General features: G+C 36.7%; 3 protein-coding genes and 1 long non-coding RNA gene across 5 annotated transcripts; 1 reads left to right on the top strand and 3 right to left on the bottom strand.

The window, feature by feature from the left end:
• Positions 1-143: 143 nt before the first annotated feature.
• Positions 144-4,280, bottom strand: LOC110772576 (solanesyl diphosphate synthase 2, chloroplastic-like). The gene is made up of 6 exons (XM_021977021.2): positions 3,583-4,280; positions 3,328-3,461; positions 1,855-1,982; positions 1,668-1,771; positions 1,198-1,325; positions 144-1,010 (listed from the first exon to the last, which is right to left on the bottom strand). Exons 1-6 carry the CDS (start codon positions 3,836-3,838, stop codon positions 462-464), a joined length of 1,299 nt encoding a protein of 432 aa, XP_021832713.1. The 5' UTR covers positions 3,839-4,280; the 3' UTR covers positions 144-461.
• A 1,652-nt stretch (positions 4,281-5,932) lies between these two features.
• On the bottom strand, positions 5,933-14,119 carry LOC110771541 (Carbohydrate-binding X8 domain superfamily protein). The gene is made up of 5 exons (XM_021975858.2): positions 13,874-14,119; positions 6,809-6,875; positions 6,640-6,665; positions 6,307-6,541; positions 5,933-6,125 (listed from the first exon to the last, which is right to left on the bottom strand). The coding sequence occupies exons 2-5, from the start codon at positions 6,858-6,860 to the stop codon at positions 6,100-6,102; spliced, it is 339 nt and encodes a 112-aa protein (XP_021831550.1). The 5' UTR covers positions 6,861-6,875; positions 13,874-14,119; the 3' UTR covers positions 5,933-6,099.
• On the top strand, positions 6,940-9,087 carry LOC148295129 (uncharacterized). The gene is made up of 4 exons (XR_015835191.1): positions 6,940-7,169; positions 8,680-8,811; positions 8,886-8,943; positions 9,034-9,087. It is a non-coding gene; the product is annotated as an uncharacterized LOC148295129 (long non-coding RNA).
• LOC148295128 (protein FAR1-RELATED SEQUENCE 5-like) lies at positions 9,587-13,849 on the bottom strand. Of its 2 annotated transcripts, none has more exons than XM_088251924.1 (2): positions 13,449-13,849; positions 9,587-12,279 (listed from the first exon to the last, which is right to left on the bottom strand). In XM_088251924.1, exon 2 carries the CDS (start codon positions 12,255-12,257, stop codon positions 9,684-9,686), a length of 2,574 nt encoding a protein of 857 aa, XP_088108050.1. In that variant the 5' UTR covers positions 12,258-12,279; positions 13,449-13,849; the 3' UTR covers positions 9,587-9,683. The 2 variants fall into 2 exon arrangements, with proteins under 2 accessions (XP_088108050.1, XP_088108049.1); XM_088251923.1 differs by having other exon boundaries at positions 9,587-12,260.
• Positions 14,120-14,224: the final 105 nt, after the last annotated feature.

Below are 14,224 nucleotides of genomic sequence, written 5' to 3'. Positions count from 1 at the left end.
TTGGATGGAACAAGATTTCTTCATTATTAGGCCGCACTGGATTGAATGGAAAATTTTACAAATCAAACAAAACTGGATTGAATTGAGTTGAGTTCATGAATTCTTCGACTTCCCTTATTGAAGTTAAATGTATGAACAAGATAGCAATAAGAGAAAATATATTGGTCAAAATTATTGATGACCCCAGAATTTTATTGAACAACAATGGTGAAGTATTATTTTTATTTTGTGCCAATTTGTGAAGAATGTATAACTAAATCAACAGTATAATGAGCTTAAGATATAGCATATTAACACATTTACCCAATTAGCAAGCAGTGGCTATCAGCTTGTCATTGGCAGAAGCACTTTGAAGATGTGCAGAAAATACTTGTAGTGATAGAAGCTTCACTTTTTAGCCCTTTTTTTAACTTCTGCCTAAGGAGTTCTTGTCTATAAAGGCCTTCCAAAAAATTAGCCCACTACTCAATCCTTTGAAGATTAAACATTACCATATCCTCCAGAGCTAATCGAAATGCAGACTTAGGAAGACACTCGAGATTTTGGATTGCAAGATGAGCTTTCTCTTTTGCTAACTCCTGTGCTTGTTCAATGCCGCCACACGCCTTAACCAATCTAATGGCTTCGTCAAGGGAACCAGTATCACTGAATTCTGATTCAATTATATCTCTTAGTTTTGGCTCTTTCTCTAGAGCAAAAATTACTGGGGCTGTCAGGTTTCCTTTGGCGAGGTCAGTTCCAGCAGGCTTCCCGAGCTGCTCTGCGGACTGTGTGAAATCCAATATGTCATCAACAACTTGGAAGGACAGACCAAGATTCTTACCATAGTCATACATTTTCTCTGCTATATAGCTATCAACGCCACTAAAAATGGCAGCTCCTTTGGTACTGGCAGCAATCAAAGAGGCTGTTTTGTAGTAGCTCTTAATCAAGTACTCCTCCAGTTCGACATCACAATCAAACAAGCTGGATGCCTGCTTTATTTCACCACTTGCAAAATCTTTGATAACCTGCCACAGCACTAACAGAATTACGTATAAATTAAAGGTTTCAAGTATTAACAGATTAAAGCCTCTTTCTCATTTTTGGTTCTTCAACTCGTGAGTTTAAATCATTTAGAAAACACACTAATGACTCTAAGCATTGAAAGAAGATTGCGACTCATGAAGGCAAGGGTAGGAATATGACACAACTTACCTGACTGATGAGCTTAATGACCTGAAGGTTTTCTAGATTTGCAAGATACCATGATGACTGTGCAAACATGAAGTCCCCAGCCAGCACCGCCACTCTTGTACCAAACATTTGATGAACAGTTTCCTTCCCTGCAAATAAGGTTCAAACCCATTGGAAGTGATCTGAGGGCATAAAAGAAAACAAAGACATGAAATACTAATAAGAAGTGTGGAAACATGCGGTAGTCGCTTTCTGTTAGACTGTGAATATTCAGTTTTCTGATAATGTTACGAAACTTCATGCCGTTGGAAGTAAAATTACTTTCCACTGGGATTTCTTTATCAAGTTTATCCAGAATATGCGCAATTTATGGATAGATACAGTAGCAGCTAAAAATTGGGAGCAAGGAATAGGTAGGTGATATATTTTGTCACAAAGAGACATCTCTGTAATTTCACAAGTGACATCCGTAAGAAGATAATAGTGCCTACCTCGCCGCATGTCACTTTCATCCAATACATCATCATGTATCAAGCTTGCAGTGTGGATCATTTCAATGATCTCTGCCAATCGACGATGCTCCATGGTAAGTTCCCTGAGTAACAAAGTTCAGAGCAAAGTTCATAATCTGTTAACTTCATAAAATACAGCGCTTTAAGAACATTGGATCAAACTCACTTCAACCCAACTATTTCTGATGTTGCTCTGGACACTAGAAACACCAATGCTGGTCTCATCCTCTTCCCACCAGCACCAAAGATCTGCTCGGCTGCGGACATTAAGACAGGGTTTTCTGCGCCAACAATCTGAAAGAGCATCTTATCACAAAGTGTCCTTTCCTCTTAAAATTGGTATAAACAGAAAATAAGGGCCTGACAATATATAGATTCAACAGGCATTGGCCCTGGTATGTGCACTAATCTAATTGTCCATGAATTATCAACCACATTACTTGTTTATCATACAGCAACACTGAACCAGAAGAAAACATGGAGCAAAGTAATGAAATAATGAAACATTACATTAGCATGGTTGATTTTCTACCACTTGCTAAGAGAACTTAAATTATTAAAATGGCAAATCATTTAAATGACCTTAGACATCAAGTCTATAACTCTTGATATGGTCTATCTACCTCAACAAAATTCTATGAACATTTTTGGTATGACAAGGGCGCCATAGTTTGACAGTAAGAAAATTGAAAATTTGACATTTCTAGTAAAGGATGATTGATAAGAAGTTTTACTGTACAACAAGTTCATGACTGGAAATGTATTTCCATGAGTGCAACTCAAACTCTTGAATCCAAACACCATCAGGTCAGACTGTCGCATGAATTTTTTCCTCAAAATCAGCTCACTTGGCAAATACAAGATTAGGACAAAGGCAAGGATGATGATTTGGAAAAATAAGAACTGATAAATGGGATAAGGTGAACAAGAAACAACAGGGTAAAGATTTATGTTGCCTACCCAAACAGCTGGATTAAGGCACTGCTGACCTCTGCGATTGGATATGTATGCTCAACTATAACTGATAAGCGACCAAATGGATAAGAGCCTGATCTACATAGAATGGGAAGACATGGACAGAATAAGTGAACAAGGATGCTATTCATACCTAAGGCCCAACAATGGGAAAGAACAGATAACCTCCAAATAAGCAAGACACTTCCACTTATTAGTACATTAAACGTGACAATTATGGCGTTAACAAGGTCCTATGTACCTTTGGAAGAGTTATCTGTCATGATGCCAAAACATCAAGAAAGATACCAAATTTCTGGCTTCTAAATTAAGCACATCACAGATATCGCAACTAGCAACAAGAACATTCACACACATATTGTTTCTTAGTCTAGTACTGCTTTCCGCATAGAAACATTACAAACTTTATTTCTATAGCTTCATGGGAGAAGGTAAAAATGTGTTCTTTTTTCTAGAAAGGATGTCACTAACTACTACTCATACAAAATATAGTAACTGACAGAAATACCATCAAGCAGAAAAAAAAAAAGTTTGTTTAAAACTAAGCTCAGCTGGCACGAAGAAATGATTAGAAACTGTACAATGCATAGCAATATTCTAGACCATATAATACCTCATAGCTATAATATTACACAACACCATGAATTTCAATAAGAGTACTTACTGACTGAAGATTTTGATTTAATGTCAGGAGGTCATCAGCAACCACCTCAAACAAATTTGTCAACGAAACAGGCCTTCTTGACTCTTCGTTTAAATCCAAAACTCGTGGAAAACCTTGAGAAACACCAGAAACACCTGTAATGGTACAAACAAGAACCAAAACAAAACTTTAATTTCAAGCATTTGGTAGAAACAAAGCTCTACATTCAATTAACTAAAACTTCAACTTCAAATCAAAAGCAAACTTTAGTCTTACTATTTAGCAGAGTCTCAGCTGTTTTCTTTGGTACTGGAGTCTCAGCTGTTTTCATTGAAGACACTCCACACCGAATTCGGTCCCGCCTACCACAAACCAATTGCCGAGCTCCATAACCTCTACAAATGCCCTTAGAACTTGCCTTTGTGTAATTCCTCACTGAAGAACGGTCCAACAAAGCATTGGAAGAACACCCACAAGCCACCAAATCCAACACAGCTCTACCCTCAAGACTATGGCATGTCATTGACATCATTCTAAGCAATACCCAGAAACCAAAATGACCAAAACTCAAACTAAAACCAAAAACCCAGAAGAGAAAATCAGCTCAATTTCTCATAAACCAAACACCAGCAAGAAAGTAGTCATTAAGACAGTTGTGGGAACTGTAGGAAACTCTGTAAAAGAATCAAATGGGGCCACTGGGTGGGAAGCTTCTGTTTTAGCATGGGGCACAAGTTGGAATTAGAATTGAGTGGATCCAAGAAGCCCACATAGAAGAAGAGTTCTCTTTGCTCCTTATCAGTTGGAGAGAGCGAGAGATATGAGTGACCCTCAGAAAAAGAGTTGGAGGTATTGTGGGGTGAAGTTTAAAAGGCTCAACTCAAAGAGGAAGGGAAGTCCTTTGGCTTGGCTTATCTATGGTTGCAAATGAATGTCTGTCCTTGGAGTTTTCAAGTTTGTTGGTCAAATGAGAGCCAGAAACCATTTCCCTCTAAACGACGACTGGTTGTCATGAATATTAGATTTTCCACCAATCAGATCTTTCTTTATATTGTGTGATTTGTGAACTTCAAATCATTTTCATACAAATTTTAACTCAAATAGTTCTTCTATCTTAAGAATATTTAGTGAAATTATTAATTTATCTTTTTACTTTTAAATCATTTTTTGTTGGCCAATTTCATTTAATTCTTTCAGCCCAAGTGGCCCAAAAGACTAAATGACTTAATAATGAAATGTGATCGAGTTAGATCTAAATAGAATGCCGATTGATACACGACACTAACGTTAACGTGATAATTATGTAGCTTATATGTTCTAACTTAATGAAAAATGGTCTTAATTTGTAAACTAATAATCTCAAAGATTAGTACACAGTACACTAATGCAAGAAGTACATGCAAGTCCAAGGAAAAACAACCACATACACTCTAATTTTAAGACTGAGTTTATTACAATGACACGTATTTTACAATGCTAATAACATCTGCCTAATTTCTTTGGGTCGAATAGGACGAACACGTAAAGGTCAAATACATAATAGAATAGGTGACAGGTCCTGCCTGCCTCTGCCTATTCCTAATCTCTTGCCGCTCTCTCCACAGCACCTTACTCGATTGATGCACGTGGCATTATATCTACCATTTTCTTGTTCAATCAAATCGTGAAGGCGTGAGAGTCATTCGCACATTTAAATTTTTGTACCACTCATAATGAATCTCAACTACGTGCCAGAAAGGAAGGTAGGATCAATCAATGGCTAGTTCTATGGGAGAAGCATCTATTGTTCGAGTTTTTAACTCTCTATGTTTTCAAAGGATGCTTGTGTATGTGTTTATGGACTCATTAAATATATTTTGGGAATTGTTATTGAATTCCATAAACATGATCATCAACTTCTTTTATGGTTTCATGATGACTTTTTTGGTATCTCAATAATAACTCTGTAAAGTTTTACGCGATGTTTATTATTGGTTAGCGCATAATGTATGAGCCAAAATTTGGTTCTTGTGTACCCATCAAGAAGGGACAGAACCTCAGAGAGGCTCTGCTTTCTTATACCAGAAGTTTGAGCATGTGTCGCTATCACTTCACCATTCTAGTCATGTCACCTACAAGAGTTGTCACTTTGCTGACTGCAATGACTTCCCAAGTTCCTTAGAAACTAAATTGTTTCGAAGTCTAATTTGCTGCAAGAAGATCAAATAATTATTGCAATTTGATTTCTGCCCTTTTCATCTTAAGACAAACAACAAATAAGGAAACATTAAATGCCAAGTTCCCAGCCTAACCTTATCCTTTTTTGGTCCCAAATGGTATGGGACCTTGGGATGCCCACACAATAATATAATGCCCTGTTTAGATGCAGAAGTAGGACAATGCGAAGAAAATGAAAACAAAAAGCCTATAGGATGCTAATCAGCTTGGGATATTACTGAAAAAAGCATGTGCTTTTCTTTTCCCCCCTCGTTTTTTTATTTTTTTATTTTTATACAAGCGATAGTAGGAGAATGGAGAATCGAACTTAGGATCTCAGGTGCGGGGTACTAGGGTAAATACTCTCGACCACTACTTGAGTTACAAGTTTACTGTTCCCCCTTTTTTATTTATTAAAAGAGAGCAAACATTTAAAATTTTATTGAATTGAGGTAAACTGAAAATTTGACAGCCGTACCCATATTGCATACAGGGTAATACTGAATGCTAAATTCTACAAACAAACAGAATACACCAAGATTTTTATTTTCTTTTGTTTGGAAGAAGCACATGCATGCACTCTCTTGTACTGGGGAATTATGCATATATGCAGTCACCATAACCTGAAAATCAACACAAAAAGAAATGTTACACAAAAATGAAATGGCATAATTCATTTACCATACCAGTAGAAATAGTTTTCATGAAATTATATAGGATCTAAATCAAATGAAATTATATGGTTTTCCATGAAAGAACTTTGTGTTGGTTCTCAAAACTTCCTTCCTAAGAAATGTGACTTACTTGGATCAGTCATGACAATGAGGGCGGAGCCCCTAAAATCACAGTTCCACTGGTTGTTCCCCTTAGCTCGGTAGTATTGATTCATGGATATAGAGGCATGATTCATGAGGTTATCTGGAGAGGAGCAGGGGCAGCCCTTTCGAAGTATCTGGCAATCTACGTGAGAGCACGCGTAGTTTAGATTCGCTAGAAGTGTTGCTTGGTCTGATGAAGGCTTTGCCACACACCAAGTCTTCTGCATTTCCATAACAGAAAGAAAAAAGGTCAGTTTAAAGTAAATTATAGATTTGTATTTGAATTTCTATATTTCATACTTGAGGAACCTGATATTACCTGTCCATTTACCATGACCAATGTTTCTGCAAAAGACAACAATAGATTTGTAATCAGAGGTAAAATTCTGCAAATGTGTAGGAATGCACTTAAAATATTGTGGGAGTTTGGATAAAATTTAATGCAAGGAACCTGATAATGTTGTAAGAAATCATGTGAAATAAAGTACCTGAAGTGAAGGACAAGAGCAGGAGCAACAGAGAGATAGCTGCTTTAGCCATAGGGAGCTGTTCTAGGGCACCTTCTACGGTGCACCAGGTGCACCCATGCACCATTTGTTGTTTATGAAGCATGTGCAGTGCACATGCCAATTAATTTGTAAAAAAATAAAAAGAAAACCTGCTATAACAGGTGGAGGTAATAGGTTTCTTCTGTGATATTTTAGCGCGCTTTTCCTCAAACTGGTTCAGAACTTCAAAACCCAAAAACCTCTCCTACATATGGCGATCTCCTCCATGTATCTCCTCCAGTGATCAGTTGATTCCTAAGGTTGAAAACATTGGGTAGCAGTTGATTTGAAGCGTTTTAAGGTTAGTATTGAGCAATCTCAGTTATCTGTTGCTAAGCCCTAACTAACCTCACCTCTTTTTAAGTTCATTATGTTTATGGGTAAACATTAATCTCATCTCTTTCTTGCTAAGCCCTAACCAATCTCAAGAATTTTTAGGTTAATTTCTGTTTAGGGGTAAACCTTAATCTCACCTAAGTTTTCTACCAAATTTGAATTGAATTTGTGTGGGTGGGTAACCTTATTTAAAATTGTAAAATTTGAATGGAAGTTGCATCGTAATTTATCTTTTATACAGAGAACAAGCAGTGTAAAATTATGCACAAGAATTTCGTTGGATGAATAGAAGATGATTTATTGGAGCACGAATATACAATTGCATATGGGTCATGCAATTCATAGCTTTCTGTTTGTCAATTGGCATATGTGTTGGCATATTACTATCCAATTGAGTTTGTTTGATATGATTGGCGAGAATGCAATTTCATATATGGTTCAATAAACGTCCGTTTGATAATTGGAATATGAGCAGACATGTTATTATTTTAGTTTATTCGGTATGACTGACTAAAATGGAATTATATTGGGTTCATGCAATTTGTTTGTATGATTTGGCAATTGAATATGAGTTGACATATATTATTTGGTGAAGATTCCTCCATTGATTGGTAGCTATTTACTTAAGGTTTAAAGCACTTAGTTAGAAGTTTTGTAAGGGTAGTATTGAAGAATCTCATTTTATCTCTTCATAAACCCTAACCTTTTGTAAAATATGACTTGTGTTTTGCTAAACCCTAACCTCACCTCTTTAAGTTTATTTTTGAAAACGTAATATGAATTTCATTTTTGTGGGTGGGTAACCTTATTACAAATTGTAAAATAGTCATTACAGTCAGTAGGCTAAGAACAACCATTAAAAGTGTTTCGTGATGCGTCATAATTATATTGGATATGTAGAAGGTGATATAGTATAGCACAAAAATGCAATTGTCTAGGTGTAATGCAATTTCATTGCATCTCGTTGGCAATTGTCTAGGAGTAATGCAATTTCATGCCGCTGGTTGGCAATTGACTATGGCTAATGCAATTTCATAGCACCTCGTTGGCAATTGACATATACATGTTATTTTACGATTGTTTATTTGATAAGACTATTTTTTGTTTTGTTTAATGTGTTGTGTTCTTTGATGTTCGAACTATGGAATGGATTGAAAGATTTAAAAAATAATGGGTTGAAGTTAATTTCGTTCACATATTATTAAACATTGCATGAGAACAAGCATTGAGTTTGTTTTGGATCCCTGAGAATTACGTTGAATGGGAGATATATTGAAGCTCAAACATGCAATGCCTAAGGGTCTTGCAATTTCATATCTCCTCACAAAATATATGAGTTCAAATATTATTTTCCCATTGATATGAGTTGACATGTTATTATTTCATATAGTTTGACAATTTGCATATGAGTTGACATGTTATTATTTTCTATTGAGTTTATTTGATATATGAAATGTTTTTCTTGTTTAATGCAGGCTCATCATTAATTGGACTTATGAAATGGTGAAAAAGAACAGTGATGTGCATAGTAAAGGCAAAAATCCAAAAACAACAAAAGATGAGTCCAAGCTGATGATTCATCGCAAGACCGGTTACTTTAACTTTCTGTAAGTGTTAAACGGCTCTTGCAGTATATTAAGTACTTTTTATAGGACTAACTAAATGTGAATGTTTTAAATAGGAAAATAAAGGGTGATGAAATGAAGCAACAAAAAATAGTGGAGAAAGTGGATACAAAGGTGATAAATTGTAAACAATACATTTAAGTAGAGACGTTACAGTTCACAACTTATAATGAATTGATTGAATTTTATTATTTTCTTCCTCAGACGAAGAAGGAAATCGCAAATATGTGGCAAAAGTTGGATGCTACTCAGAAAGCAGAGTATGAATCTAAAACAGCTTCAACTAACACATCGAACAAAAGTTGTTTGAAGATAGCCACACGATGCAGTCCGAAGGATATACAGGACACTATAAATATTTTAAGCGATCAGAAAAAAGCAGCCATTGAAGAAATGGGATTTGTTTCGTGGTTGTTAACTATGTCAAATTTGTAGTTTAACAAACACTAAGAATGACTATATCTGACAAACTCAATTATGAATGTTTGATGGTGAAACATTCTGAATTGGACAATGAAACTGACAAACAGACAATGTGTAATTGCCATTTCGTGTTGCAAAATCATATTGACGTTCAGGCAATTTCCAAAGAACTCTGCCATATCATTTTTCCCATTTTCCATGTAGCTTCATAATTAAGCACCTAACCTAAATATGAAAAACAATGGAATTTATTGCATCTAACAACATTAATGTATCAAAACTCCTAGATGTAACATTAACATAGATACAAAATAACACTAATAATATATGTCATGCCAAAAGTTGGGGAAATACATGAACAATATGGTTCTAATGAATATTTCGTACATAAAAGCTAAACCATATATATAGTGGAAGTACTACAATCCATGTCATTTTATTGGGGTGAACGGAACCCAAAATCTATTACGATCTCTAGGTGGTGAGGCTTGTGTGTCAAATTGTGATTCCAATACACTATACTCGGGTGTCTCAAAGGTGAAATCATTTGAGTTGTAATGAGTGGAGCCACTAGACACTTCGCCATATGAGAAGCCCGAGTTAGGGGTTGTATAAGAAGAGGACAACGTCTTAGTCCCATGAACAGCACTCGAGGAGGAAAAAAATGTTTTGTTTCCAACAGTTGTGTCATCTTGTGGTCCAAAACTAGAAAGAAAATCGCTCCTGTCACTTGTATAACCCCTTTTCCGCTTACCTCTCTCACCAACAATGCTATTTGGACAGTTTCTTTTGTTGTGACCAGTAACCTTGCACTCTCCGCATTGGGGGGCCTTTTTGCCTTTGCTTCCCGTTGTTTGCTTTCCTTTTGTCTTAGCAACTATGGGGTCTCTTACAACATTATTATGGCATCCTAGATTAAGACTAGTTTGCTCATGTTGCTCCTTCCATCTCTCAACCAAAGTATTTAATCTCCCAAATTCAGCCTTTAGCCTCTTGTAAGCGACTTCTGTCTGCGACCCATAAAAACAAAGCTTGTTAAAATCAGAGCTTAATGACCCAAACCTAGCCATTTGAATAGTTTCGTTGGGAACATCATCCGACTTGACTACAAATTCACTCCCACGTCTTGCATCCTTTGTCCATCTCTTCATTATTACGGACGGATGTATTTGATCCATATGATCACATTTCATGACTCCAAACATATGACAACATGGAATTCCACTGGATTCAAATAATTTGCACGAACACTGCAGATGTTGCTCTTTCTTGTAGTACACTACAGTCCATTTCTCATCGGGTCTTCCAAATTTGGAAAATGTGTAAACACGAGGATCTTCATTGTTTCTTACGGGTTGCACGAGAATTAATTTAGCCTCCTTGTTTATCTCATTTCTTATCAACTTGTAAATATCGTGAGTGAAAATAGAAGCTGCATGTTCCTCTAGTGATCGGAGGTGCGTACGAAGGAGTGGGTGTGAATTGTTGGAATCAAAGTCATCCTTCACATTCTCATTTCTCAACCTCAATAACGATCTTTCAATCCGTGGCATACACTCCACTAACTTCATGCCTCTACCAATTCCATCCTTCAAGTTCTTATGCATACCCTCGACACGTTGTGTTGTGGTATTCCCACCAAAAAAATGCCCTGAGCAGTACGCTTCAGCCCATCGTTTCCGTTTACGGTACATCATCTCGATCCAATCGCCTTTTAGATCATATGTATCTATCATTTGCTGCCAATGTTGTTCGAACGCCACTGGTGTCAAACCACCATGCACACAATAGCTAAACTCCCTTACAATTTCTGGGTTATTCACATTGGTGTTCACATTCCTCATGATGTGCCATGTACATAAACGATGATATGCATCGGGAAAAATTTCATCAATCGCTACACGCATTGCCTCATCCCCGTCCGTGACAATAGATACAGGCTTCTTGTCCTTCATAGAAGTCAAAAAAGTTCTGAGTACCCAACGATATGTATCAGCAGTCTCATCAACAAGAAATGCACAACCAAAAACTATAGTCGCGTTATGGTTGTTTACACCAACAAACACCACTAAAGGCTTGTCATATACGTTGGTTTTGTACGTGCTATCAAATATCACCACATCCCCAAAGCAACAATAATCGTGTAGAGATTGAGAGTCTCTCCAAAACAAATTTGCCAATCTATTCTCCTCATCTACACTAAACATGCAAAAAAATTCCGGATCCGCTATTGCCTTGGCATTCATGTAGCTTATTGCTGCTTCTGCATCACCATCCAATACTACTTGTCGACGCTCGAAATCGATCCTGTTATATAGATCCTTACTGGTGAACCCCACTTTCATGTATCCACCTGCTTGGTCAACCATATAGTCGTATGTCCGATTGGTTTTAATAGAGGCTTTTCTCATAGACATAGATTGTGCTATGTTAGATTCCGTAACACACCGGTGCGAACGAAGAAAAGGCACCTCACGAGAGTTAGCAAGTCGGTGGCTGTGCTCCGTTACAAATTTAGTCACAATATAAGCATCCCGTTTAGGACAATACTTCACAGCAAATGTAGCATGACAATTCTCTCTAGTCTCTTTCCTTGGTGTACGAACCATATTATCTCTATTCGTCCATTTCTTTGATCTACTCCCTTCTTTTGAGCACACCCATTGTCTTCCCATCACAACCCCACCCTCGCTACGTCTCAATCGACTTCTTCTTATGCTAAAACCAATTGCAAGAGCATAGTTGCAGTAAAATCTTTCTGCTTCCTCAAATTTTGCAAACTCTCTCTCCGCTAAATCAGCAATGCTCATATTTTGGAAGTTCAACCCATCATACTCAAACTGTCCGCTTTTCTCAGTAATTTCTTCTGTTCTACTGTCCAAAATCTGTAAAGATGGGGCATTTTCAGTTTCTTCAAGTGACTCAGCCTCTGCAAAATAACCTTCACTGTTAGGTACAGAGTTTTGGCCCTGAATTCCATTCGTTTTACTTGCTTCTGCATCCATTTCCTGAAAATAGGCAACATGTCTTCCATGGAATATTTAATATGAACATAAATGGATACACATCAATTGCATTTAGTAGAAATATAAACATACAATTAAATTATGAAGGATTAGTCCTTACTGAGAGATTCTACATTTCATACTTGTGCACATATAATGGCAATTGCGCGACAAGAATGCAAAGAGACTATTCTGTTTGTCAGTTGCAAGACTATAATGCAATTAGACGTAACTGGTTGTCAATTGCAAGACTATAATGCAATTAGACGTAACTGTTTGTCAATTGCATTCACAAATCACATATGTTCTCAAAATGCAAGAGGCTACCAATAACATGGAAATATGGATACAATCATTGCAAAATAGGACTAACCAATTGGTAATTGGATTCAAAATGATATATTGAAGTACCTCTTACATTTCCATTACCAAAATGCAAGGCTACAAATATCATCCCATTTGCATTACAATTAATAAATTCTATCTAATGTTTTTTGAATGAGTCACAAACTTTTCAACATCAACAATATGCCCAACATTAAAGAAGAGAAAGATATTGACATTGATCATATTGTGTTTCTTGTCTGTGAAATAACTCAAATTACAATGGTTTTCTTTTTAGCAAATCAAAAACCCATTTACTTCTGCTTTGTTGCTTCCTGGGCTGCATTAATTTCTGCTTAGTTTTTCTGGTTTTCTTTTCATAACATAATTACTTGATTTCATAGAGGGAAAATCACCCATAGAAATAGCTGGTTTTCTTTGAGCAGATCAATATAGCAAAATGTTATATTGCTGGTCTTTGGGAACTCAAGTGTGGACAAGGATAATAAAAATCATGTGGTAAATTTTCATTTTCATTTTTTATTTTTGTTAAACAAGAGAGATACCATCAAGAATTCAACATTTTAATATATGCTTATAATACAAAGATTTTTTTTTTTTTGGGGGTTCTTTTTTCGGGATTGAAAAGTTTGGTGTCCTCTTTGTGCATGCTTAAACTAATAAACTTAATCACTCAATGAGTTGTTGGGTTTGATTATTGAGAAAATGATAGAAAGCTGTAGGGAAAGCACAGAATCTTGCAACAGCCAATCCAACCGACCCCATTTCCATTCATATGGAAAATGCAAGCTGAGAAAAAGCTGGGAACTCAAGTATGGACAAGGATAATAAAGCTATTAATTTTACCTTTGCAATGGCCACTTAAATTCGTTTCAGCAACAGCAACTCGTTTCCACCGATTTTTTGTGAACCACGCAAAATGCCCAGCCACCGAGATTTAAGATCTTCTCAATTCATCTCCAGAATCAAGCGATTCAGATGTAGGGGAAGAGAGGGAGAGATGAAAGAGAGAGCGCCGTTCTTGGAGAAGCCTCAGCAGCAGTTCACGATCTTCCCTTCTCCCTTTCTTTTTCTGTTTTTCTTTTCTTGTTTTCTTTCTCTTTTTCTGTTTAATTTTTATTTTATTCACTTTTACCTGCACCAACCCTTTTAACAGGTTACCAGCAGTCAATGGTGTGGATTTAACCCTCATCTCCACTTACTCATCCAATGGCTGATATTTTGGGCGCATGGATACACCACGCCCATTGTAGAATTTTCCGCTGTTCTAGTAGTAAGTTTGCCTACTGACTAGCTGTGCAGAAAGCCTGAAACCAAACTGATGATGAAGAAGAAAGTACAACTGATCTTTTGGGTCTCTGAGAAAAGAAATAGAGAGAAATGTGGGATTTAAAGTGAAGAAAAAGGCAAAATGTAACGGCTATTTTTCATTAACTGGGGTCGTCATCAGTGAGCCGTTTTGGAGTTCGGGATTCTTGGAATTCTATTGGAAAGTTTCAAAGACTGGAGCTTTTGAGAACATCCACGTGGAGTGACTTTGCGTCTCTCTCACATCATTACCCTCATCATCAACATTGTCCTTTTATATCGCCTTTTAGTGTGTGAGCAAACTAACTGATCGT

Source organism: Prunus avium, chromosome 4 (assembly GCF_965620075.1).
Source record: "Prunus avium chromosome 4, drPruAviu1.hap1.1, whole genome shotgun sequence".
NCBI lineage: Eukaryota > Viridiplantae > Streptophyta > Magnoliopsida > Rosales > Rosaceae > Prunus > Prunus avium.
Note: the sequence above shows the minus strand (reverse complement) of the source record. Positions and strands in the feature narration are given on the sequence as shown.

Bases quoted from the DNA above. Each gene is read 5' to 3' on its own strand.
- LOC110772576 (XM_021977021.2), bottom strand. From the start codon at position 3,838: ATGATGTCAATGACATGCCATAGTCTTGAGGGTAGAGCTGTGTTGGAT. The intron at 3,462-3,582 runs GTAAGACTAAAG...GTACCATTACAG, and splicing joins AGCTGAGACTCTGCTAAATA to GTGTTTCTGGTGTTTCTCAA. The intron at 1,772-1,854 runs GTGAGTTTGATC...TTTGTTACTCAG, and splicing joins TCAGAAATAGTTGGGTTGAA to GGAACTTACCATGGAGCATC.
- LOC110771541 (XM_021975858.2), bottom strand. From the start codon at position 6,860: ATGGCTAAAGCAGCTATCTCTCTGTTGCTCCTGCTCTTGTCCTTCACT. The intron at 6,666-6,808 runs GTACTTTATTTC...TGTCTTTTGCAG, and splicing joins GCTCTTGTCCTTCACTTCAG to AAACATTGGTCATGGTAAAT. The intron at 6,126-6,306 runs GTAAGTCACATT...GTTGATTTTCAG, and splicing joins CATTGTCATGACTGATCCAA to GTTATGGTGACTGCATATAT.
- LOC148295128 (XM_088251924.1), bottom strand. From the start codon at position 12,257: ATGGATGCAGAAGCAAGTAAAACGAATGGAATTCAGGGCCAAAACTCT.